The following is a 26,709-nucleotide window of genomic DNA, read 5'->3' on the forward strand; positions in this document are numbered from 1 at the left end:
GTGACTACCATTTGCAGTATGGCACACTATCAAAGAATCCTGAAATAATTGAAATCACTAGGCCAGAAGGGGAAAACATTCTAATCACTAGGGCCTATCTTACATAAAGCTGTGATTGTTCAGAGATCAATTAACCCAGCCCCAGGACATAGGTTGTGGTAAACCATATATATGTTGTAACTGGGTTAACTGTCTGGCCACGCCCCTCTGCTGACTGCCCCTGTGGCTCCTCCCACAGATTTCTGTATAAAGGTGATTTCGCCTTGCCCCTCCCCCTCAGTCCGGGGGAAGACACTCAGCATGGAGGTCGTATTGTACAGCAAATAAAAGCCTTCCAGTATTTTACCCAACTTCAGTCTGTTGGAGTTATCGAAGGTGCTTCATAGGTACAGGAGTTCCTGAGGGGAGCTTCATTAATGAGGTATCTTTCATCAAGTGGCGGGGGTGGGGGGGTATTTGTTGATGGTTATATAATATTTAATTCCATTTGTTATTTTCAACAAATGAAACTTCCATGTCAGCATGACGCAAGACTTAGACAGCATTCAGGCTTGGGCTGAAAAAGTACCAGACAAAGATCACCTTCCCTCAATATTCAATAGCATCATGGCTACTGAAGCCTTCACCATCAACATCCTTGTCACCAAGGATCAACTGAACCAGGCAAATGAATACCTGCTTAGGAAAGCAAGTCAGAGTCTGGTTACCCTGCAGTGAATGGTTGCCCTGCTCACAGCCCTATACTTTTCTACCATCTGCAAGATATAAGACAAAAATATAATGGACTACTCTCTACTTGCCCAGATAAGCACCTCAGACATTAAGATATAGAAGCAGAATTAAGCCATTTAGCACCTCCAGTCTGCTCTGACATTCAGTCAAAACTAATCTCTTTCTTCCTCTCAAATCCATTCTCCTGCCTTCTCTTCATACCCTTTGAAACCCCTACTAATCAAGAATTTAATACCTTCACTTTAAATATACCCAAAGATGGCCTCCAGAGCCATCTGTGACAATGAATTCCACAGATTCACCACCCTCTGGCCTATAAAATCCTTCCTTATCTCTGTTCTAAGGAGATGTCCATTTATTCTGAGACTGTGCCCTCTGCTCCTAGATTCTGCCAATACCAGAAACATCTTCCCTACATCCACTCCATCCAGGCATTTCAATATTCCATTGGTTTCAATGAGATGCATTCCCTCCCCACCATCTAAATTCCAAAGAATACAGGCTCAGAGCTATCAAATGCTCCTCATACAATAGCCCTAACATCCCAGGATCACTCATATAAACTTACTCTCAACACTCTCCAATGCTAGTACGTTCTTCCTTAGATACAGCATGGGCTCAAAACTGTTCACAATACAGTGCAGTCTGACTTATAAAGCTTCAGCATTACATCCTTGCTTTTTTACTCTAGTTCTCTCAAAATGAACGTGAGCATTGTATTGGCTTTCCTTACTACTGATGCAACCTGCAAGTTAACCGTTACGGAATCCTTCCCAAGGATTCCCAACTCCCTTTGCACCACCAATTTCTGAATTCTCTCCCCATTTCAAAAAGAATTAATACTTATATTCTTTATATGAAAGTTCATGACCATACACTTCTCTACACAGTATTCCATCTGCCACTTCTTTGCCAATTCTCTCAATCTGTCCAGGCACTTATGCAGACTCCCTACTCCCTCAACACTACCTGCCTCTCCACCTACCTTTGTATCATCCCACAAACTTGGCCATAAAGCCATCAATTCCATCTTCCAATCATTAACATAACATGAAAAGTACGACACTCAACATCAACCACCGCGGAACATCATAGTCACCAGCAGTCAACTACAAAAGACTCCCTTTACTTCCACTCTTTACCTCCTACCAGCTGGCCAATCTTCTGTTCATGCTATTATCCTTCCGGTAACAACATGGGCTTTTATCTTGTTTAGCAGTCTCATAGGTGTGGCACCTGGTCAAAGGCCTTCTGAATATCCAAGTAACCAACATCCATTGACTTTCCAAGTACAAAAAAGTTCAAAGATAAATTTATTATTAAAGTACATATATGTCGCCAAATATAACAGAGGTTCATGGTCTATGTAGGCATTCTCAATAAATCAAATAATCATAATGGAATCAATGAAAGATAACACCAACAGGGCAGACCACCAGTGTGCAAAGGACAAAAAACCGTCTATGGTTTAAGAGCCTGCTGGATGAGGGCTAATAACTATTCCTGAACTTGGTGGTGTAAGTTCAGAGGTTCCTGTACCTTCTTCCTGATGGCAGCAACGAGAAGAGAGCATGACCTGGGTGGTGAGGTTCCCTGATGTTGGATGCTGCTTTCCTGCAACAGCACTCCATGTAGATGTGCTTAATGTTGGGGAGGGCTTTACCCATGATAGAATGGGTCATACCCACTACTTTTTGTAGGCGTTTCAGTTCAAGGGCATTGGTGCTTCCAGTGGTTGTGATGCAGCCAGTCGATACACTCTCCACCGCACATCTGTAGAAGTTCGTCAAAGTTTTAGATGTCATGCGGAATCTTGCAAACTTCTAAGGAAGTAGAGGTGCTGCCATGTTTTCTTCATAATTGCATTTATGAGCTGGGCCCACGGCATGTCTTCTGAATGATAATATAAGGGAATTTAAAGTTGCTGACCATCTCCACCTCAAATCCCCCAATGAGGACTGGCCCATGGATCTCTGGTTTCCTCCTCCTGAAGCCAATAATTAGCTTCTTGGTTTTGCTGACATTAAGTAAGAGATTGTTATTGTGCAACCACTCAGCCAGATTTTCAATCTCCTTCCTATATACTAATTCAGCACCACCTTTGATTTGGCCTATGGCAGTAATGTTGTCAGCAAACATAAACATGGAATTGGAGCTGTGTTTAGCCACACAGTCCTAAGTGTAAAGTGGGTACAGCAGGGGGCTAAGCACACAGCCTTGTGGTGCACATGTGCCCCAACTTCACCACAAAACTTCATATAGACTTTAAATTCTTACCAACCACCAAAGTCAGGCCAACTGACCTATAATTTCCTCTCTTTTGCGTCCCTCGCTTCTTAAAGAGTGGAGTTACATTATTGACTTTCCAGTCCCATGGAACCAATCCTAATTTTAATGATTCTGGTACGATCACTACTAATGCCTCCACAATCTCTTCAACTATCTCTTTCAGAACCCTGGGGTTTCGTCCATTCAGTCCATGTGACTTGCCTACCTTCAAACCTTTCAGATTCCCAAGCACATTCTCCTTATTAATAGCGACTTCTCACTTCTTCACCCCTCTCAACTTTTTTGAATGCCTGGCATATCACAGGAAAATGCTTATTCATTTTCATTCACTGAATAAGTAGTAATTTCCCCATTACTGCTTCTCCAGTAGTCCAATGTCCACTTTTACCTCACTTTTACTTTTTATATAGCTAAAAAAAATCTGGTATCCTCTTTTTATATTATTAACTAGCTTACCTTCACATTTCATCTTTTCTCCCCTTATTGCTTTTTAATTGCCTTTTGTTGGTTTTTGAGATTACAAATCCCCTCGCTTCCCTCTAGTTTTTGCAATATCACATGCCCTCGTTTTGTTTTTTTTTTACTTCCTTTATTAGCCACAGATGCCTCATCATCCCTTTATAATTCTTCTTCTCTGGGATGAAATGATCCTGCATTTTCCTGAAACTCCTGCCAATGTGCTCGACTATCATTCCTGCTAGGGTCTCCTTCATCATACCCCTGCAATTCCTTATCTTTACCCACAAGGATTCTACATCTTCTGATCCTATGTCACTTCTTACTGAGGACTTGATTTTATTGTGTTTCAAAAGCCCCTCCATCATTAGAACAAAGCAGCTGACTTGATTAATACACCATCCATCGACTTATATATCCACATTCTCCACCTTTGGAACCAAGTGAAAGCACCTCCAAAGCCTCCAATGTCTACCACCAAGAAGCCGAAGAACAGGAAGTGCACAGAAACACCTTCACCTTCAGGCTCCTTCCCTATGTTACACAACAGCCTGACATAGAAGCATATTGCCACTTCTTGATTGGTATTGATCCTAAACTCAGAAACTCACTACCCAACAGCACTCTGGAAGTACCTCCAGTGGTCCAACAAGTGGCTCACCAGCACCTTCCTGAGGGCCCATTTCTTCATTCATATTTGATGCATCACTTTTGAACAAACATGCTTATTTAACAAGAATACAATAGATTTGTAATTCAAGCAGCAAGGTATTATATAGAAATATAACCTGTGTTAAAATAGGGAAGCCAAGGGGTCGACAGCCATTACACGGAGTGAATGCCTCCCATAGTCCTGCAGGGCCACAGCTTTTCTCTCCTTCTTCCTCATCGGTCAGTGGTGTGCCTTTTGGAGGAGATGGCTGGTCTCGTTGCTGGAAAAATAAATGGATAAAATTAATGTGTAAACATAACCTTTTTGATTAAAATTAATGTCACACTTGTATATTAACTGGTGGAGATGGTGAGAAGGGAAAAATAGCAAACTATCAAAATTAGAGCACAACATTATGATCCATTGCTAAACCATTTATGGTAGCAGAAGCACTTCTTTCTAGAACTTAAGCAAAGTGGTGGTGGATTCAATAGACAGTCTATGCCAATATTTTGAATGGTAGATCTGTATACATTTCAGTATACACTCTAACATGCGTTATTCAGTTGTTTATAGAATTATTATTTGATGTTCTTTATGAACTTCGCACAGTATCTTTACACTAAGTTTAAAAAAAACATCGGCAAGAAAGGCCAATAGTAATGGGAGAATAAAATTTTGCTTCACACCTACTTTTTCTGACAGAAGAATACTTCATTTTGTTCTACATATTGTGTGCATAACATTATTTATGAAGCTGTATTTGTAGTTCTCGAAACAGATCCATTTAGGACTGGTGAAATATAATACATGGGTTAAATATATAATTAATGAAACCTGCACCTCATAGTTTGCCATTACCAGGTCTCCTCCACTTGACACATTCACTTCCCAAACCAAATTTTCTATAGCCTTGGTGCCAAAATGACCTGTTGCTGGTTGGTCAACTTGCCAGATACTTCTGCCTTCCTGCCCTCTCCCAAGTGAATATTAATCCTGAGGCTTCTCACTCCAAATTGAAGTTCCAAAGTCTTTTTTCTCCTGATCACCTTGTTTACACCTCACTCTAAAGAGTTACTGTCATGCGCAAACTGAATCGCAAATCAGATCCTAGGTTTATTAAACTTATGTAACTGGAAAAACACTGGAGCCCACTCTGAGATAAAGAGCCATGTCATTGTATGAAAAGGATGAGATCATTTATCCACTTTGAGCTGAGGGAGGTTGCCCAGAGCAGCATGTCATACTCCAGCTTAGCTCTAGTCTGGGACTGGAGCAGCTGAAGTACACTCCTCCATGAAGGCCAACACTCTACAAGGCTTTTTGTCTTTTTACTGCATCGCATCAATTGCATTTTAAATCCCAGGCATATTTGCACCTCCAAGGTTTTAAATGTTTATCTTTTCACCTGGTTAAATCCAAAATAAGTTGTTGTAAACTGAAATACATTTGCTTGACCTTGTAACATTTCTTTGTAATTTAGTATTTCCACTTACACAGATTATGTTGTTCCCCATTTTTGAATTATCTCAAACCCTGGATATATAGGTAACCTATCTTATCATCGAAGTCATTACGAAGCCAGTAAATGTATTAAGCCTCAATATAGATCCTTGTAAAACTACATTAGTTACACTGTGCCTAATCATTATCTCCTGTCCGTGCTTTTGCTAATCTCCCTCCTGCCAGTAAGTTCAATATTATCTTTAATTCCATAAATTTCAACTTAACCTAAGGGACTTTATCAAAGGCTTTTGGAAGTCAATAAGCCAAAGAGACTTAACATTCCACTTATTTTAATCTCTTTTTTGAAGAAGTCTAACTCAGTCCATTTATTAAAATGTTCAAGGTGCTCAGTTCCACTCTACTTTCTCATAGACACCAATAAATTCCCAAAATAGGTATCAGGCTATCTGGCCTAAAACCCTCATACTGCTCAAAATTGAAAAGTAACAGATGCAATTTTACAATGAAAAAGAACTTGGGAAGATAATGGGCTATGCAAACTTTTCTCACCTATCTACCATAAAATCCTGGGATGGAAAACAAGATCACCTCCGGATTTAACATTCTTCTGTGCCATTATTTTGGTGAATCCACAGCTTATCATTAATTTCCTTGGGATATCCACCATGGTGCCTTCTTCTGATTTAAATTCTAACATAAAATAATAACACAAAATGCCCACCATCTCCTTATATTTTTGGTCATTGTGAAGTTACTCATGCTTGCAATTGATACCAAAAATGTATATATATTTTAGTTATGCAGATCTCCCAACAGAAACTTGCTGGATAAAGTCAGCAGAATCTCCACCAATGAGGCACTGTCCATAAAAGTGCTGAAAGATTCTCTGAGAGAATGATAAGCCATGTCCTTTCCATTGTCTGGTTGTTGAATCTTTCATATTTCTCAAGTACTTTGAACAACTATTTGTTATATGTATGATTTGCTACTAGATTTCCATCCAGCTCTATGGAATACTTTCTTTAACTTTATCACAAGTATAATCCCTACGAAGTAACAAGAATAATTTGTATTTAAATTCAAAGTACGTTTGTTATCAAAATATGTATACATTATATAACCTTGAGATTCATCACCTAACAGGCAGCCTCAAAAATAAGTTATATAGCATCCTTAAAACTAAGAACAATATAAGAGTCTTCACAGATACACTGAACAAAGGTTGTTTTAAAAATATATTTGCTAAGTCACTTATAAGAAAACATACTGTCACAACCGAAAATTACATCAAATAGTTTAACACTTCTGCCTGGGGGATAAATGCTATCAAAAATATTCACTGAAAATATTTTAACACCTCTGGCCTTCTCCATCTATTTCTAATGGAAGTATAACAGGAGTTTTGGTTAAAGAAATAAGAGACACAAAAATGTTATGCTCAACTCTATTTCAATCCCTCAATACAAAATTACCATTCCAATCTACAAATCTGAAATACATCATTTGAATGTGCTAAATGTGAAAGCAGCTATCCAAACAGTGTCCTTAATTCTGTCTCCAACTTTTAGTCACCTCCTGTCTTCTTGACTCTCTAATACAGCGTTTTATTTCTTCCTTGTAACTTTCAGTCACCCCTGTGCACCCGGAAAATAAGTCAGGATCTGAAGTTATCTGCCGAGTTGGAACTCAGCGCTACCCAATGCAGAATGAACACACAATAATAAAATATAAATTGTTCTGATAATAATCAACTGACAACACTGTGAGGAGGTTGAAAACTGTTTTAGAAGATACGTATAGAGTGATGAAAAAATTATTCTAGTATTATGTATGTTTGCTTTTAATGCATCTGGGAGGCTATGTAATAAAGAAAATCAAAAATTCATAAACTTACACCAGAAATAACTTGACAACATTATACAAGAACACTATTAACTGATCTCTTCAATGTCTCATGTGCACAGTATGACAGAAATATTTGACAATAGAACCACAGCATGTATTAAATCACTCCTTGCAAACAAGTGATATTTCAAACTAAAAGCCCTTTGTCCATTCATCCAACAAGGTAAGGAATGTCAACAGCTTTGTGGTCCTAATAATTTTTTGAGATTCTTGAATATTTAACCTCACGTTGTCATGCACAAATTATATTTTGATAAGTCTTTCCTAAGTGTTTCATTTTAAATATATATTGGCAAATTACTTCTCTTACGTTCTCATTCTAGGTATGATATCCTGACAGCCAGAAATCCAACAAGCATTGAATGATAATGAGGAGAAGGAGAAGATGGTGATGCAACGCAGCTCACAGCGGCCACTCCGGTGGTGATGTCTGTTATTTGTCAAGTAGGGTGCCGTGCACAATCCTGATTTGATGGAGACGGAAGTGAGAGCACAGAGGAACATCTGGTGAAACTTCTGAAATGCCTGCTTCACTGCTGCTGCTATTGTGTGGTCCAGAATCTCCGGAGGAGAAGGCCCCAAGTCCTTGGCTTTGCTTGTTGCTCAGTGGCCGGGGTGGGGTCGAAGTGCTCGGAGAGGCTGTGTCGGAGGGGCTGGTCAGAGGCTCAAAGTTTTCGGACGGACTCAGAGTCCGCTGCGGTCGGGTGCTTCCAATGATGCTGCATCAGCAAGTTGGCGGTGCTTGAAGGTTCATGTCAGGGAGAGTTCCTCCCTTCTGTCGCCTGCGTGAGATGATGAGTCTATCGGGACTTTGAGACTTTTTTTTACCATGCCCATGGTCTGCTCTTTATCAAATCATGGTATTGATTTGCACTGTTGTAACTATATGTTATAATTATGTGATTTTGTCAGTTTTATCTTGGTTTGTCCTGTGTTTTCTTGTGGTATCATTCTGGAGGAACATTGTATCATTTTTCAATGCGTGCATTTCTAAATGACACTAAACAAGGACTGAGTGTCCTCATAATCTAATCTAATATACCTAACTTCTAAGTTTTAGACAAACATGAGTCCCTGGAGGCAATAAATAAATTTGATCCTGTTACTTGTAGTGCGGTATCCTATTTTTATCAGATCCTACATAATGGAGTTCGGTTGAATACTGCAGGTCTTAAACAGGCATGGGTGGATGAATTGGGTATAGAACTGACAGAGGAGGTCTCCGATGAGTGTTTAAAGAGTATATATGATTGTTTGGTCAACATCAGACACAGACCTATACAGTTTAAAACAATACACAGACTCCATTACTCCAAAGAAAAGTTGCACAGTTTCTACCCTGATGTTTCACCAGTTTGTAATAGATGTAAATCTGTGAACAGTAACTTGTCACATTCATTCTGGTCATGTTGTAAGCTTTATGCATACTTGAAAAGTATTTTTCACCGTTTCTCTGAGGCTTTTGGGAAGCGGTGGGAACCAGACCCGCTCATAGCCATCCTTGGAGCAACAAGCTCCTTATCTTCAGCCAATAAGTATGAAAAAGTGGCTGTATTGTTTGGAATGGTGATTGCTAAGAAGTTAACCCTGCAAATGTGGAAAATGGACTCTGTGCCTACGTACGATCTGTGGCTGAGAGAACTGGCAAATACTTTACATTTGGAGAGACTGAGACTATGTAATGAGGACAGAGGGGACATGTTTGAAAGGATATGGGACTTTCTCACGGGGTGAGGACTGAGGTTTTTTGGTACGGTGCACCTCTGCTGTGTATGTTTACTTTTGCCTTTATTTTTCTCCCTTTTGCTGCTCAATATTTAATCTCATTTTGTTAAGGTCCTGGTTTTTGTGGATGTGCTTTTTTTTTTGTTTTTTTGTTTGTGTATTTGTAATAAAAAAAATAAAAAGAATATATAAAAAAAGATATAATATGACTATAATTTTCAATCATTTTGTACTTCCACACTGAAAATTTAAAAAGAAATGAAGGGGTTAATAAAAAAAATCAGCTTAAAATTTTTCACAGAAGAATGGATAATAATGGCATACAACAGGGGCATTTACTGAACTCTGCCTTCCATCTTCTAGTTAGAAAATGTCAACCCAGAATATCGGCATAGATGTAAAAGTTTTTACATATTGCAGAAATACATTCATGGCAAAAAATGCTACTGGCAATTAAACTGATATATTTCCATTGGTTGCTACCTTAAGTAGTCTTTATTATGAGAAAGTCTGCAGATGCTGGAAATCCAGAGTAACACACACAAAATGCTGGAGGAACTCAGCAGGTCAGTCAGCATCAATGAAATGAATAAACTGTTGAAGTTTTGGGCCGAGACCCTGCTTCAGGACTGAGATGTAAGGGGGAAGAAGCCAGAATAAAAAGATGGGGGGAGGGGAAGGAGAAGAAGGATAGCTACACAGCAAAGGAATCTGATAGGAGAGGAGAGTGGACCACAGGAGAAGGTAAAGGAGGAAGGGCAACGGGGGGGTGGGGGGGCAGGGGGAGGTGAGGTGATAGGCAGGTAGGGAAGAGGTAAGAGGCCAGAGTGGGCAATAGATGATGGTAAGGAGAGGGAAAAATGTTTTGCTGTATAGAGAAATCAATATTCATTCCATCAGGTCAGAGGCTACCCAGACGGAACATAAGATGTTGCTCCTCCATCCTGAGGGTAGCCTCATCATGGCACAAGAGGAGGCCATGGAGTGACATGTTGGAAAAGGAATTGGATGGAGCGGAGGTGCTCGATGAAGCAGTCCCCCAATTTATCGATGTAGGGGAGCCCGCAACAGGAGCACCAAATACAATAGACGACCCCAGTAGATGAAGTGCTATCTCATCTGGTAGGACTGTTTGGGGCCCTGAGTGGAGATGTGGGAGCATTCTGGCCACTGCACTGGGATATCAAGCCTTGTACATTGGTATAGAAATTAATTACTTAAATAATAAATAACAAGGGTCCCAACATTAACCCCCATGGCACAACATTAATCACTGGCCACAAATTGTGAAAAACAATCTTCAATCGCCACCTTCTAGTTATGTTACTAGTTGAATAACCCAGAAGTATGAACTGGGAGAAGCAAGTTCAAATCCTACATTTGCAGATTAAGAATTTATATTCTGCCAGCTAAATAAATTTGTCTAAAATATTGCATTTGTAATGGTATCAGAATACTAAATGAAATGACCCTGGAAATAAAGAAAACATTTCTAAAATACTTCAGACATTGGAACAATCCCTATAGATTGGAGAGGAGCTAATGTAACCCTGATATTTAAAAACAGAGTATTACAAGTACAGGAATTTCAGATCAGTAAGCTTAAGGTCAGCAGTTAGTAAAAATCTAAAATCTATTATAAACGATATAATAACAGAACACTTTTAAAGCATTGCAACACACACAAAATGCTGGAGGAACTCAACACATCAGGCAGCATCTTTGGAAGTGAATGAACAGTCTATGTTTCGGGCCTAGACCCTTCTTCAGGACCGGAAAGGAAGGGGGAAGATACCAGAATAAAAAGGTTGCGGGGGTGGGAAGAGACTAGCTGGAAGGTAATAGGTGAAGCCAGGTGTGGTAAACCATATATATGTTGTAACTGGGTTAACTGTCTGGACACGCCCCTCTGCTGACTGCCCCTGTGGCTCCTCCCACAGAATCCTGAATAAAGGTGATTTTGCCTTGCTCTTCCCCCTCAGTCTGGGGGCAGACACTCAGCATGGAGGTCGTATTGTATACCAGGTGGGTAGGAAAGATAAAGGGCTAGAGAGAAGGAATCTGATAAGAGAGGAGAATGGACCATAGGAGAAAGGGAAGGAGGAGGGGATGCAGAGGCAGGTGTTAGACAGATGAGAAGAGGTGAGAGGACAGAGTGGGGAATAAAAGATGAGGGGAGGGGGGAATTTTTTTTTTACCAGAAGGAGAAATTGATATTCATGTCACCAGGTTGGAGGCTACCCAGATGGATTTTAAGATGTTGCTCCCCCACCCTGAGGGTGGCCTCATTCTGGCACAAGAGAAGGCCGTGGCCTGACATGTTTGAATGGGAATGGGAATGGAAATTAAAATGTTTGGCCACCGGAAAGTTCCACCTTTGGCAGATAGAGTGTAGGTGCTTGATGAAGTGATCCTCAATTTATGACAGGTCTCACCAATGTAGAGCAGGCCACATCGGGAGCACCAGATACTTTGAAAGCATTGAAGGCATTGGGCAGAGTCAAGATGGATTTATGAAAGGAAGATTATACTTAACAAATCTGGTGGATATTTGTAAAGTATGACTAGAACATATAACAAACAAGTATATGGATTTCAGAAAGCTTTTAATGAGATCCCAAATTTGACGTTAAGGTGCAAAATTAATGCACATGGGATTGTGGGTATTATACTGCAAACCTCTGAGAAGTGGTTGACTGACAGAAGACAAAGGTGGATTTGACAGTTTTTCTGGATGGTAGGACTAGTTGAGGTCTGCAGGGATCAATGATTGGGCCTCATTTATTGTGGTGTGGGGGAAGTATGAGCTGTGAGGAGGATATAAAGAATCTCCAATGTAATTTAGACTAGACAGGCAAATGGCAGGTGTAGTTTAAGACAAGGGTAGCTACTTTGCGCAAAAAGCAGAAAGACATTGTTCTCTGAATGGTGATAGATTGGAGGAACAGAAGATGCAATAAAACCTTCCATACCAGTTGCTGAAAGCAAACCTTCGGGGCATCAAGCAGTAGGAACACATGGTATGCAGGCCTCTGCTTCAAAATAATATGAATACAAGAGCAAGGTGTTCTGTAATTAATATTCCAGTAATATTTGAGTGATTTTGTAAATATATTCATTGATTAAGCATACTTCATTGTTTAAATAATTCATTATGGTAATACTGTATGCAAAAATACATGAAATGTATACATCATGATGCTACCACGATACGTGCGCACCTAGCTTAAAGTAAAGAACAGAGTTAGACTCACATTCCCGGTTCTTTGGTTTTCCTTTGAATTAGTTTAACGTTTTAAAGGTACAAAACATAACACAAGGATATCTCATCATAGTTGTTCAGGGCCTGAGTGAAAGCCCATCTGTAATTTTGTGTGCATGTTTAGTCTCCTTATGAGAGGAATCTTGATCTTGCTATAGAAGTACGACAACATTATATTAACCTGATCCCTGGGATGGATGACGAGCTACTGGTTCTGTTCAGTTTCTATTTACTGTATTTACTGGGGGGGGGGGAAGGAAGTCTCATTGAAGCCTATCAAATATTGAAAGGGTGAGATAGAGTGAATGTGGAGTGGATGTTTCCTATAGTGCAGGAGTCCAGGAGCAGAGGGAACAGCCTTGGAAAAGAGGGATGTCCCTTTAGAACTGAGATGAGGAGCAAGTTCTTTAGCCAGAGGGTGGTGAATCTGAGGAATTCATTGCCACAGACGGCATTGGAAGCCAAGTCATTGGATATATTTGAAGTAGAATTCATTAGGTTATTGATTACTAAAGATGACAAGGGTTACGGGGAGAAGGCAAGAGAATGGGGTTGAGAAGGATGTGCATCAGTTGTGATGGAATGGCAGAGTAGGCTCACTGGGCCAAATGGGCTAATTTTGCTCCAGTGTCTTTACGGGTGAGAGGAAACCTCGCAGAAACCTATAAAACTCAATGGTTTATATTTTATAGATTAAAATTATAAACTTTAAACTATAAAATTTATAATAGATACAGAGAGGAAATCTCCAATGGTTGGAGCATCTGGAACCAGTGGCACTGCCTCATGACAAGAGTATACATTTAGAACTGAGATTGGGTATTTTTCTTCCAAACAGGAAGTGATCAACTTATGGAATTCTCCATCACAGGAAACATTGGATACCAGGTCAGTATATGCGTTCATGCAGAAAGTTGGTCTTTTTTTCTTCTTGATATAGGGAGGAGGTAGGAACAGAATAATGAACTGGGTGACCAGCCATGATTGTGTTAAACCAGTGGTTCTCAAACTCCTTGGGGTTACTGCCCCCTTGGCCTCTAGACCACATCCCCAGTGCCTCCCTCTCCCTTTCTGGCCATTACATAAAACCTATAAAGAATTTTGCTTTACGATCTGAAGTGAAAGAAAATAGGAACTGCAAATTCCAAGCAGTGACAGATAACTGCAAAAAATATTCAACTCTATTTAAAGTTACAATTTTTAAAATTTAATTACAGTAAAACTTCATCAACAATTTTAGAGTGTACAGTAGTTGTCCATCATTGCTTTTACACCTTCCAATGAGATGGATGTGCTGGGTGCAGTGATAGCAGCTTCTCAACGTCAGGCTGAACGTCACTCAGAAGGAATCTCAGAGACCCACGTTCAGTAAATTGCGGTCAGTTTCATTGTTTTGAAAGAAGTCAGGCAACTGCTCTGAAACTGTGATCCACTAAATATGATGTTGGAAAAGCAATTAAGAACAGCTTGACCTTTGTTCACGGTGCAGTATAGAATTCAGATTTTCCTTTCTGCAACCAAAAATCCTGCTTTTCTTTTAACCTCGGTTTCAGCTCAAAGTAATTTTGTAGTGAGTTCAGTTCTTCCTCCATCTTTTCTGTTAATTCCGCATTACAAGTGTTCAAGAATGGATTTGTTACCCAGGCTGGAATTTTAATGAGAGAAGGTCCTGAAATCTCTGTGATATGTTTTTCTGCAGCTCACCCAGGTGGTGACGGAATAACTGAAGATCATCATCCGGTATTCTTTTTTTCTCTTCCAACTCAGAGAGGCTCAGAAATTGGAGAAGATCACAGCAGCCAGTATTCTACTTAAATAGAGTTAACTTAGACAGAAATGTAGAGACAACTGATTTGACTTTGATAAGGATTTACATAATTTCCTTGCAATTGAAACTGATTTCATTAAATTTTGCGACTAATTCTGACAAATAAGCAATGTCAAGTCTAATATTCTTGAGCTGATTACTGAATGAAGCATTCAAGTCTTCAAAGAATTTGATCACAGTTTCAAAAAACACATAAAGGTGTCTTAGGCAGTTCCCTTTTGAGAGGCATCTGATTTCTGTATGCAACAGCAAATGTACAAACTGTTCATCAATATAATACAAGCTCTCGAAATAGTCGAGAAATTAAAGCATGAGACTTAATTTTATTTTACCATTGTGATAACAGTATTTAAGGATTTGTGAAGCTCATCACTTAGGTTTTTTGCGATATGATGTTGTCTGTGAATTACATAGTGAATACTAAATAAATTAGATACAGCTTTTTTCAAGACGGTAATAACCCTACAGTAGTGTCCTGACATTGACAATGTTCCATCTGTTGTACAAGCAAGAATGTTAGTGAGTGGGATGTCCTTATCTTTGAGATATTGCTCAACTATCCAAAATATTGACTCCCCCTTCATAACTGTTCTAGTCTCCTTGCTAATAAGAATACTTGAACCATGATTTCATCTTTTATGAAGCAAATATAACCAAGAAGAAAAGCTTTGTTGACTACCAAAGTTGACTCATCCAACTGCAGAGCAAATTCTGTTCAAAGTATATTGCACAATGTGTCTTCCACATTCTCAGAAATTTCATCTATCCATCTTTGCTCAGAGTTGTTGCTTTAGTCATTCGGTCTGGTGACTTATGTGCAAAGCCGTACTCAGAATCTCCCTTACTGCTGGCAGAATCAGTTCTTCTCCAATTGTATACGGCTTTCCAGATTTAGTAATGAGCATTGAAGTGTCATATGAAACATGCAAACCAGCATTGTTTTGTTGTGAAATGCTGGCAAACACATTTCAAAGTGTTTTCATTTTCTGAAAGCTTTCACAAAGTGACTGAAATAAGTCAAGATTCTTGTTTGCTTTATCAGAGTGTATTCTCTTCAAATGTTCAAGGAGTCTGGATGGTTACATTGCCTCATTCGAAAAACTTTTTCACACAACAGATATATTGGCTGGTGTTGGTTGCTCAGTGCTGATATAAATCCATATTACAGATACTTCACACTGTACTGATTACACTTTTTTGTTCGGTCTACTTCTGTCATTTTCGTTACGGATCAACAACCACGGCCAATTGACTATTGTTCAACTCCAACCTCAAGCATTGTGATCAACAAAGGGGGGAGTTGTGACATCATCACAGTACAGGCTAAAGCTGACTTCTGCAAGAAGGTACATAAAGTGGGGCAGCGATATCTTGGTTGGGCAGTGGGCTAGAAAAATGCAGTCAAGATCATTTGAAAGGGCAGATTCTGCACTTTACACCACTTCACAGGAATTGCATCATGGTGTGATTAGAGTATGGGCATTGTACTAGGTAACACTGTACTGCAGCAGTGAATGGCAATAACTTGTGGGCCAGGCCCAGAAATAACACAATGTCTTCAATCCAGATTTCTCAAGATATGTCAAGTACAGAAGCGTCATATTGCACTTCAAAAACTATAACGTGCTTCAAGCAAAGTCTAAGAGAAGAGCTACGGAGGGTTACCAAGAGATGAGTTGATTACGAGAACATTTTAATTATGAGGCACTGAGGATCATTTCTTAAATTAGACCTATAATTCCTCAGCTGCCCCCTTGTTACCGAGCACCTCCTCCACCATCCTCTTTATTTTTACTGCACCCTCCCTCAGAAACTCCCACCCACTCCGGTGGGGTGAATCTTCCCACTTTGGGAACCACTGTGTTAAATGATGGAGCAAGCTCAAAGGAATGAATGGCCCCCTGCTCCTGCTCCTATTTCCAATGGTTCTACAAGGCATTTGGTATTTTAAAAAAAATCTGGTTCTGAATTATCAATACACCTCTACAGATTTTAGTAAGACTCAATGAATTAGACAGATGAGATATTTGTTCGTACATTATGTGGCATGTCATATGACTTGGGCAGCCTTACCACGATGATGATTGTTCTTGGCAAATTTACTGCCATCTTCTGGGCAGTGTCTTTACAGGTGACCCCAGCAATTATCAATACTCTTTAGAGACTGTCTGCCTGGTGTCAGTGGTCGCATAACCAGGACTTGTGATATGCACCAGCTGCTCATACGACCATCCACCACCTGCTCCCATGGCTTAACATGACCCTGATCGGCGAGGGGGTGGGGGGAGGCTTAGCAGGTGCTCCACGTTGCCCAAGGGTGACCTACAGGTAGGAGAGGGAAGGAATATCTTACACCTCCTTTGGCAGAGACATAGCTTCATCCCGCCACCAACAAGAGCATGAGATACAGCATGGAAAAGGGGAGAGAAAGCAGGAATAACCATCTTCTTTGATCATGAGTGGCATTACTTTCCCCAATCTCCATCATCAACATTCTGAGAGTTACCACAGGTGAGAAACCTAAACATACCAACCACAGAGTGTTCTGCTGTGCATGACTCAGTACTACTCACACAGCCTTCCCACCATCTGCAGGAGGTGTGATAAAATACTCTCCACTTGGAGGAGTGCTGCTTCAACAAGAATCCCAAACACCATCCAAAATAAACCTGCTTGATTGGTATCACTTCTTCCCCCACATTAAACATTCACTGCTCAGTATCTGGTGCACTTTGTGACCGCAGCATGTACCATCTACAAATTAATTGCAACAATTTGCTGAAGCTTTTCTAATAAGATTTCCAAAACCAGGAATCTATCACATAAAAGGAAGAAGGCTACAGGTACTGTACATAACAACACATAAAGGTTCCGTGTTTCTCAAATTCTCCTAGGAGAAGGTCAATCAGCTCATTAGGTCTACTCTTGATCACAGAACAATCACATCCTCTGATCTTTCTCTGTAACCTATCCTCCCCATATTCTCACCACTCACTTACACACTAGGGGCAATTTACAGAGGTTCATTAACACTGTACACAGTTCACAAATCTACTTTTCACTTCTTTTATGTCTTCTTTTTCATTCAAATATGGTTCTGCTACTATTGGAGCCTGTGGTCTACATGTCGGTGGTGTGTTTTCGGGCTGACTGAGCGATCTAGCACTTTGCTGTCTCCAAGGGGTATGGTGAGGCTTCCAGCAAAGCGTGTGGCCTCAAGGCCAAGAAGTCTAGAGACAGCGCGCGAGCCCATGATTGACTCAATTTCTTGCCAATCCCGCTGATTAAATTGGAGATTAAAGTGGAAGGCTGAAAACACATCAAGACGAGAGAGAAAGGTAAGTGGGTGTTCAGCAGATCTACCAGCCTCCTGCTTGTTGCTGCCGGAGGAAGGTATATGCATGTCCATTGGGCTCAAGATCACATTATGATGTGTTTCTGGTTTCAGGGTGCTCCTTTTTTTGTTGCTGCTCTGTGCAATTTTGATCAGGGGGTGGGGGGGCCTAGAGATAACGAACGACAGAGCACTAGATTGAACTGAACTGAGCTGAAGTGAATATACAAGGACTTTTCCAATGACTTTGTGGGTTGGTCTTTTGTATTGTGTTTTTGCTGCTTTTTCTTGTCATTTGTGTGATTTGTTTTTTTTACACATGCATTGGGGCGGGGGGTAGAGGGAGGCTTTGAAAGACTTCCATGATTTGCTTTGTTTCATGGCTGTCTGTGGGAGCACAAATTTCTGGGTTGTATACTGCTTACATACTAAATGTACTTTGAATTTGAATTCTTTGAATATATACCAACCTACATATATTTGAAATGTGGGAAGAAACCAGTACACCTGCTGGAATCTCACATGGTCACAGAGAGAATGTGCAAACTCTATACAGACAGCTCCAGTACACCTGCTGGAATCTCACACGGTCACAGACAGAATGTGCAAACTCCGTACAGACAGCTCCAGTGTTGACGATTGAACCCAGGCTGCTGAAGCTATGAGGCAGCAGTTCTAATAGCCAAGTGGTAGGTCAAGGGAAGAATTAGATAGAATTTTTTAGACAGAATTTATTTAAAATTTTACATCCATGCCACAACGAGGGAGTAAAAAATCTTTGCGTTATGACTCCATCGCAATGTACAGACATGTGAATTTAAAAGTCTAATGGCTTATAGAAAGAAGATGTCCCATAGCCTATTGGTACTGGCTTTAATGCTGCGGCACTGTTTGCCAGACAGAAGCAGCTGAAACAGTTTGTGGTTGGAATGACTGGCGTCCCCAATGATCTTCCAGGCCTTCTTTCTGCACCTGCTACTAGAGATGTCCTCAATGGAGGGAAGTTCACATCCACTGATGCGCTGGGCTGTCCGTACCACTCTCTGCAGTGCCCAGTGATTAAGGTTGGCACAGTTCCTGTACCAGGTGGTGATACAGCCAGTCAGTATGCTCTCAGTAGTGCTCCTGTAGAAGGTCTTGAGGATTTGGAGGCCTTGCCGAACTTCTTCAGTTGCCTGAGATGGGAAAGATGCGGTTCTGGTTTTTTTTGCCACAAAGCCAGTGTGTACAGTCCAGGTGAGATCATCGGTGATGTGTATACCGAGGAGCTTGTAACTACTCACTATCTCAGCTGCAGACCCATTGATGTTGATCGGGCCGAGCCTGTCTCCATTCCTCCTGTAATCCAGAATCAGCTCTTTCGTTTTTTGGATATTGAGGGAGAGGTTGTTATCCTGGCACCACTGTAGGCTGTCACCACTGGAAATAAGGCCAATCAAAGTCATCTCATCTGCGAATTTGATCAGCAGATTGGAGCTGTGTGTGGCAGTACAGTCGTGGGTATAAAGGGAGTAGAGAAAGGGGCTCAGGACACAACCCTAGGGGGCACCTGTGTTGAGAGTCAGAGGGGCAGAGGTGAGGGAATCCATCCTTACCACTTTTGGTGATCCGACAGGAAGTCTAGGATCCAGCTGCACAAGGTGGGGTGCAGGCCGAGGTCTCTGAGCTTCCTGTCAAGTCTGGAGGGAATTACGGTGTTGAATACTGTACTGTAGTCCAGGAAGAGCATTCTAACTTATGCATCCCTCTTCTCCAGGTGAATGAGGACAGTGTGTGGCTATGGCATCATCGGTAAACCAGTTCCATCCGAAGGCGAATTGTAGTGGGTCCAATGTGGGTAGTAGTATGCTGCAGATGTAGTCTTTAAGCAGCCTCTCAAAGCATTTGCTTATAATTGAGGTGAGTGCAACAGGGCGCCAATCATTCAGGCGTACTACCTAGTTATAGAAAGGACTATTATCCACATACTGTGAAATGATCAAAGAGAAAATATGGATGTGGATCTATAATAGTGCACAATTACACTTTATACTGACAATATAGGGTTTATGAATACTACAATCAATAAGAATGAAATTAAAAAGTTTGGTTTAAGAAAATTGTTGCTAATTTACTGTGATGTGATTTGATGCAACAGCTGGTTATAGAATTCAACTGATTCTATAAGCAGCATTTTTGATCGAATTATTGGGGGAAGACCGTTCATATAATAATGCAAGCATTTATTACATGCTGACTTATTTAGACAGCAGTGATATTGCTTTCTGATCCATATATCTGGATTGACTTTCATCTGTATTTTTTTTCTTCGTAGCGTTCTCTCCCCATCTTATAAAAGATAATAAAAATATTTAAAGTCAGTGATCATGTAAAGTTCATTATATACAAGTTTCCCTAAATCTTTGCTGCAGGGATTTCCTGAGAGTCAACAGAGAGGATTATCAACCAGGACTGTTTTGGAATTCCAATGAGTTCCATTGTTTTTGATACTTTATGCATCATTTCAACATTTTATCTCAGGTGGTCTATAAAGCACGTAAATTTGGAAAGGCTGAGTTCCTCAAAGCAAACTTCAAACTTCTGAGGTGTAAATCAAATGAAAATGCAAGAACACTTGAGTAAAATCTGATCCATGGATTGACAGATCACACACCCTTTTGGGTTGGTGTTTTGAACAATGATATCAAGTAGGATAACAGATCTCCTTCATTCAAACCAATTGCATCTCCCACAATCCTTAATTGACAAAATAAAATTGTTATTTGATACTTTCTATCGATTTATTATTTCCCTGATGATGGATTAATAACTTAGTATTCCTGGCAAGAGTCTCATTCAACGGCTGTCCAGATCAATAAATCTGGCTCGTATCCCACCCAGACAGTTTTGCTTTCAGGAAGATAGATCTAAATTTGGCATATTGACCTCTGCTCCATTAGCAAATATGTGTTGTTGTATCTCAAATTATTCCATAAGTATTTGTTCACAAAAATGTCATTCTGTACAAGGGCATTTTTTCCTTCTGCACCGTATTTGAAGGATGATCATTTAGACATTGGATGGAAAATATCGTATTTGTTAAGTAGAGGCCGTGCACAATCCTGATTTGATGGAATCAGACGTGAGAAGCACGGAGGAACATCTGGAGAAACTTCTGAAATGCCTGCTTCGCTGCCACTGCTACTGTACGATCGAGAATCTCCGGAGGGAAAGGCCCCAAATCCTCGGCTTTGCCTATTACCTGTTGCCGGGGCTGGGGTCGAAGCGCTCGGCAGAGATGGTGCTCGGTGCTTGGTGTCGGAGGGCTGGTCGGAGGCTCAAAGTTTTCAGACGGACTCAAGAGTTGGCTGTGATCGGGTGCTTCCGGGGTGCTGCATCGGCAAGTTTGCAGCGCTGGAAGCTCATGGCAGGGAGATGATGGGACTTTCGAGAGACTTTGAGACTTTTTTTTACCGTGCCCATGGTCTGTTCTTTATCAAATTACGGTATTGCTTTGCACTGTTGCAACTATATGTTATAATTATGTGGGTTTTGTCAGTTTTTTCAGTCTTGGTTTGTCTCGTTTTTCTGTGATATCATTCTGGAGGAACACTGTATCATTTCTTAATGCATGCATTATTAAATGACAATAAAAGAGGACTGCGTGTCCTCATAATCTAATCTAATCTAAATCTAAAAAAAATTAAAAACAGCAATCTTAAATTAATAAGATATATAAAAGACTATTATGGACTGTACAGCTTTTCAAAAGAGACATGTTTCAAATTAGTTTAAATTGCTACAAAGTTGGCAAGCTTGTACAGATATTAGTAGTACAATTTTATGAGTTGAAGTAAAAATGGTTAAAAGTTTAAAAAATAGGAGTTCAATGGATAGTAAAGACTTTACAAACATAGAAGTATATTTTTGTCAAACAGCACATAAACAGGCCATTCGGCTCAGCTAATCCTTGTTGACCAAAGATGTCCATCTGTGTTTGGCTCAGGTGGCAAAGATGGATACTCAGCACAAAAGTGGGAGAAGTTTACAGAGGAGAAATTAACATTCAGAAGCAAGTTTGTAGAAATTCAACCCTAGTTGGAAATATGTAACACAGGGGCATGAGTACATTGTACTCCACTTCTAAAACTGGGTTTTGTTAAAGCTCACAGGACTGAATTTCAGAAAGAGAGTGCACTGAACCACCATTGTTATACAGTTGTTAAGACCTCCTGACAAAGGATAAGTTTCTAAACGTATGTAGGTTAGGCTATGGTGAGGTGAAATGATTTTAACAATAATCCAGGTGCCAGATGGTATATGCTGAAGGAAGCATCTCCCCAGTGAGAAGATGCCTCTCGAGGAAGGAGACTAAACCTATAACACATCACTCTGTTTGCAGTAATTATGAATGTCCTATGTAGGTACAGTAAAACTTCTTTTTCTTCAATCCCTTGGCAATAAATGCTATGGTATGTTTAAAATACTAAATTTCTATTTTTGCCATACAGCACAGATCAGGTCCACCTCATGTCGACTAATATATAGGTTTTTATATATTGCTTCCTGAGACGAATTTTATGCAAGGATATCTCAGTTCTCCTGAACTCCCAGTTTCTTAATAGTTAAAAAAAACTATACGCAGCTCGATTGTCCCTACCAAGATGGATAACCACATTTCTCAACACTGCATTCCAACTACCTAGCTCTTGTCCAGTCATTTGACTGGTGTCTAACCCCACTGCTCTTTCTTTGCTCCTCTCTGCAATTTATTTTCTTTACCTGTTTTTTGTACTGTCACCAAACTTGAGCATATTTCCCTCTCTCCAACAAAATTTGCCTTCCATTCATCAAAAGGGGAAGGGGTGCCACGGTAGCGTAGTGGTTAGCGCTACGCTATTACAGCTCAGGATGTCGGAGTTCGGAGTTCAATTTCATCATCTGTAAGGAGTCTGTATGTTCTCTGCTTGGAATGTGTGGGTTTTCTCCGGGTCCTCCGGAATTCTCCCACATTTCAAAAGCGTACCAGTTTTTAAGTTAATTAGTCATTGTAAACTGTCCTGTGATTAGGCTAGGGTTAAATTAGGGATTGCTGGGCATTGCGGCTCGAAGGGCTGGTAGGGCCTATTCTACAAGGTATCTCTAAAAACGTTCCTGAGTGATCTGTGCAAAAAGTTCTCAAATCCTTCCGCATGTCAATAGTTTAGAAAGTGTTTTGCTTTTGTATTCTTCCTCATAGAAATACTTATTTCATATTTACTCATTTAGTTCCTTATCTAATATCTTTTTAAATTTATACTGCTAGTTCCATTCTTAATGACCTTGAATACAATATATCGTGTCTCACCTAAGCCTGTTTGTGTTTCACCTAAGCCAATAACTCTAATTGTAAATAGCAAAGGGCCCAACAGCGATGTTTGTGGTTCCATCGGGAGCATATTTCCCACCATTTTCAAGAGATGATGCCTGAAGAAGGCAGCATCCTTCATTAAAAACCCTCAACATCTGGGACATGCCCACTTCACGGTTCTACCATTGGAGAGGAGGCACAGAACATTTTCATATGATGTAATTTGACCTTTTCCGAATCCCTCTTATTAACTTAAAATATATGAATAGAGGAGCGGAGTTGACGACATTATTGAATGTATCCGATTTAAGATATTGGTCTAGCCTTGTTTTGTTGCGTTTGCTTTCTTTTCCGGTTTAGTATTTTTTTTTGTTTTTGTTTTTTTGGGGGGGGTTCTTTGCATTTTTTTTTCTTTTTATTTCTTTTTTCTCTATGATTAACTATATTAAGAGTTTGGAAGTCTATTACACCTATATTATTTGAAGTCTTTTTTGTACATGTTTATCAACAGTAAGATTATTCCAATCTCTCTGTATCAATACTGTTATTCTGTTTATAATTTTGGAAAATTAATAAAAAGATTTAAAAAGAAAGGAGAGGAGGCACAGAATCCTGAAGATACACACTCAGTGTTTTAGGAACAGCTTTTTCACTTCTGACAACAGATTTCTGCACGTTCTGTTAACCCATGAAAATTCACTTGTTAGTCTTTTGCACTATTTGTAACTTATGGTCATTTTTCTTTCTTGCAATATATGCTTGCTACAAAACAATAAATTGAACAATACAGTTCAGTGATAATAATTCTGAATGTGATTGCAAAAGGCAACGAAATTTGAAGATGTCCTTGAATTTCTACTCTTGCTTTCTCTCCTGCTAACTCACTCCTTACCTATTTTAATATATTACCCTCCATGTCTGTAAGACCTCACTTTTTAAAACAATCTTGTCTGTAGCACCCATTAAAAACTTTTTAGAAGTCCAGATGCATTGTAACCACTAGCCTGCAGTGCATTTCCTACTAATAGTAACATTAACTAAACTCTCTGAGATTGGTCAAACATCCTTTCATAAACCCATCCAGCTCTGCCCAGTGGTTATGGGAAGATCAGGATATATTAAGGGAAAATGTGACTAAGTTATTTAAACACTTTCGGAAGTAAAGATGCGGGTGATGTATCTGATGCAGTCCACATGGATTTTACCAAGGCATTTAACACACTCCAACACAGTAAACTGACTGTTAAAGTAAAAGCACAAATGATCCAAGTTAAAGTGATAAGCTGAAATCACAGAAAGCAAAGGGCAATGGAAATTTTGGAAGGCAGAAGATGAAAGTAGGGGGTTCAGTAGTAGGCTGTTTGTATGCTTCTTACTGACTTAGTGTTAAGGAAAAGTCATGATTAAAAGTTTGCACTTCACACCATAATTGACTGTTTGTTAACATGGGGCAGAAAGCTATGGGTTAAAAGAGGAGTCTGCACGGATGAAAAAGGTAAGCGCAAATGCAGTAGATCGAATTCTACCAAGAGAATTATGAATAAAGACAGTATAGTGCAAAAGTCCTTAAGCACATGTATATAGTGGCATGCAAAAGTTGTGGGCACCCCGGTCAAAATTTCTGTTACCATGAATAGTTAAGTGAGTAGAAGATGAACTGATCTCCAAAAGCCATAAAGTTAAAGATGAAACATTCTTTTCAACATTTTAAGCAAGATTAGTGTATTATTTTTGTTTTGTACAATTTTAGAGTGAAAAAGAAGGAAAGGAACACCATGCAAAAGTTTGGGCACCCCAAGAGATTTGAGCTCTCAGATAACTTTTACCAAGGTCTCAGACTTTAATTAGCTTGTTAGGGCTATGGCTTGTTCACAGTCATTGTTAGGAAAGACCAGGTGATGCAAATTTCAAAGCTTTATGAATACCCTGACTCCTCAAACCTTGTCCCAACAATCAGCAGCCATGGGCACCTCTAAGCAGCTGCCTAGCACTCTGAAAATTAAGATAAATGATACCCACAAAGCAAGAGAAGGCTATAAGAAGATAGCAAAACATTTTCAGGTAGCCGTTTCCTCAGTTCGTAATGTAATTAAGAAATGGCAGTTAACAGGAATGGTGGAGGTCAAGTTGGGGTCTGGAAGACCAAGAAAACTTTCCGAGAGAACTGCTCATAGGATTGCTAGAAAGGCAACTCAAAACCCCCTTTTGACGGCAAAAGACCTTCAGGAAGATTTAGCAGACTCTGGAGTGGTGGTGCACTGTTCTACTGTGCAGCGACACCTGCACAAATATGACCTTCATGGAAGAGTCATCAGAAGAAAACCTTTCCTGCATCCTCACCACAAAGTTCAGCATCAGAAGTTTGCAAAGGAACATCTAAACAAGCCTGATGCATTTTGGAAACAAGTCCTGTCAACTGATAAAGTTAAAATAGAACTTTTCGGCCGCAATGAGCAAAGGTATGTTTGGAGAAAAAAGGGTGCAGAATTTCATAAAAAGAACATCTCTCCAACTGTTAAGCATGGGGGTGGATCGATCATGCTTTGGGCTTGTGTTGCAGTCAATAGCACAGGGCACATTTCACTGGCAGAGGGAAGAATGAATCCAATTAAATGCCAGCAAATTCTGGAAGCAAACATCACTCCGTCTGTAAAAATGTTGAAGATTAAAAACAGGATGGCTTCTACAACAAGACAATGATCCTAAACACACCTCAAAATCCACAATGGACTACCTCAAGAGGTGCAAGCTGAAGGTTTTGCCATGGCCCTCACAGTCCCCTGACCTGAACATCATCGAGAATCTGTGGATAGACCTCAAAAAGCAGTGCATGCAAAACGGCCCAAGAATCTCACAGAACTAGAAGCCTTTTGCAAGGAAGAATGGGTGAAAATCCCCCAAACAAGAATTGAAAGATTCTTAGCTGGTTACAGAAAGTGTTTACAAGCTGTGATACTTGCCAAAGGAGGTGTTACTAAGTACTGACCATGCAGGGTGCCCAAACTTTTGCTTCAGGCCCTTTCCCTTTTTTGTTATTTTGAAACTGTAAAAGATGGAAATAAAAAAGTAGTCTTGCTTAAAATATTAAAGAAATGTGTCATCTTTAACTTTATGCCATTTGGAAATCAGGTCATCTTTTACTCGCTTAGCTATTCACAGTAACAGAAATTTTGACCAGGGTGCCCAAACTTTTGTCTGTGTGTATATATAGATATAGATATAAAACTAGCGAGCCTAAGACTTTTGCAGAGTAATGTAGTAATTTTATGTATTGCACAGTTATGCTGCCACAAAAAAAACAAATTTCACGACATATGTGAGTGATGATAAACCTGATTCTGATATGGGTCTCTATTGTGGACTGAGTGTGGGAAGGGGACAGGGAGAGAGGAATCATGGTTGGGAAAGGGGAAGGGAGTGGGATGTCCCAGAGTGACATTCTGTAATGATCAATAAACCAACTGTTTGGAATCAAAAGTCACTGACTGGTGTCTCAGGAATGGGTGTGTTTGTACCCACGCCCCCACTCTCCGCTCCTGGAACTCTCTCTCTCTGCCACCTGTCCCACACCCTTCCTGCGATGCTCCATCCTTGCCATTCCCAAGTCCTTCGCTCACACCAGTTTTACAAACGCACATATATACACCCAAGACTTTTGCACAGTACGGTACATGAAACAACAAATGCAGATGCCGGAAATCTAAAACAAAAACAGAAAATGCTGGGAGTA

At 40.1% G+C, this 26,709-nt stretch overlaps 1 protein-coding gene across 14 annotated transcripts in view; it reads right to left on the reverse strand.

Annotated features, from left to right (window-relative positions):
• anks1b (ankyrin repeat and sterile alpha motif domain containing 1B) overlaps positions 1 to 26,709 on the reverse strand; it is an 870,400-nt gene that overhangs the window by 326,831 nt on the left and 516,860 nt on the right. For all 14 annotated transcript variants that reach the window (XM_063072533.1, XM_063072513.1, XM_063072522.1 and 11 more), the window contains one exon: positions 4,266 to 4,409. In XM_063072533.1, coding sequence (XP_062928603.1) covers positions 4,266 to 4,409 — 144 coding nt within the window. The remainder of the gene's footprint in view (positions 1 to 4,265; positions 4,410 to 26,709) is intronic.

Source organism: Mobula hypostoma, chromosome 20 (assembly GCF_963921235.1).
Source record: "Mobula hypostoma chromosome 20, sMobHyp1.1, whole genome shotgun sequence".
NCBI lineage: Eukaryota > Metazoa > Chordata > Chondrichthyes > Myliobatiformes > Myliobatidae > Mobula > Mobula hypostoma.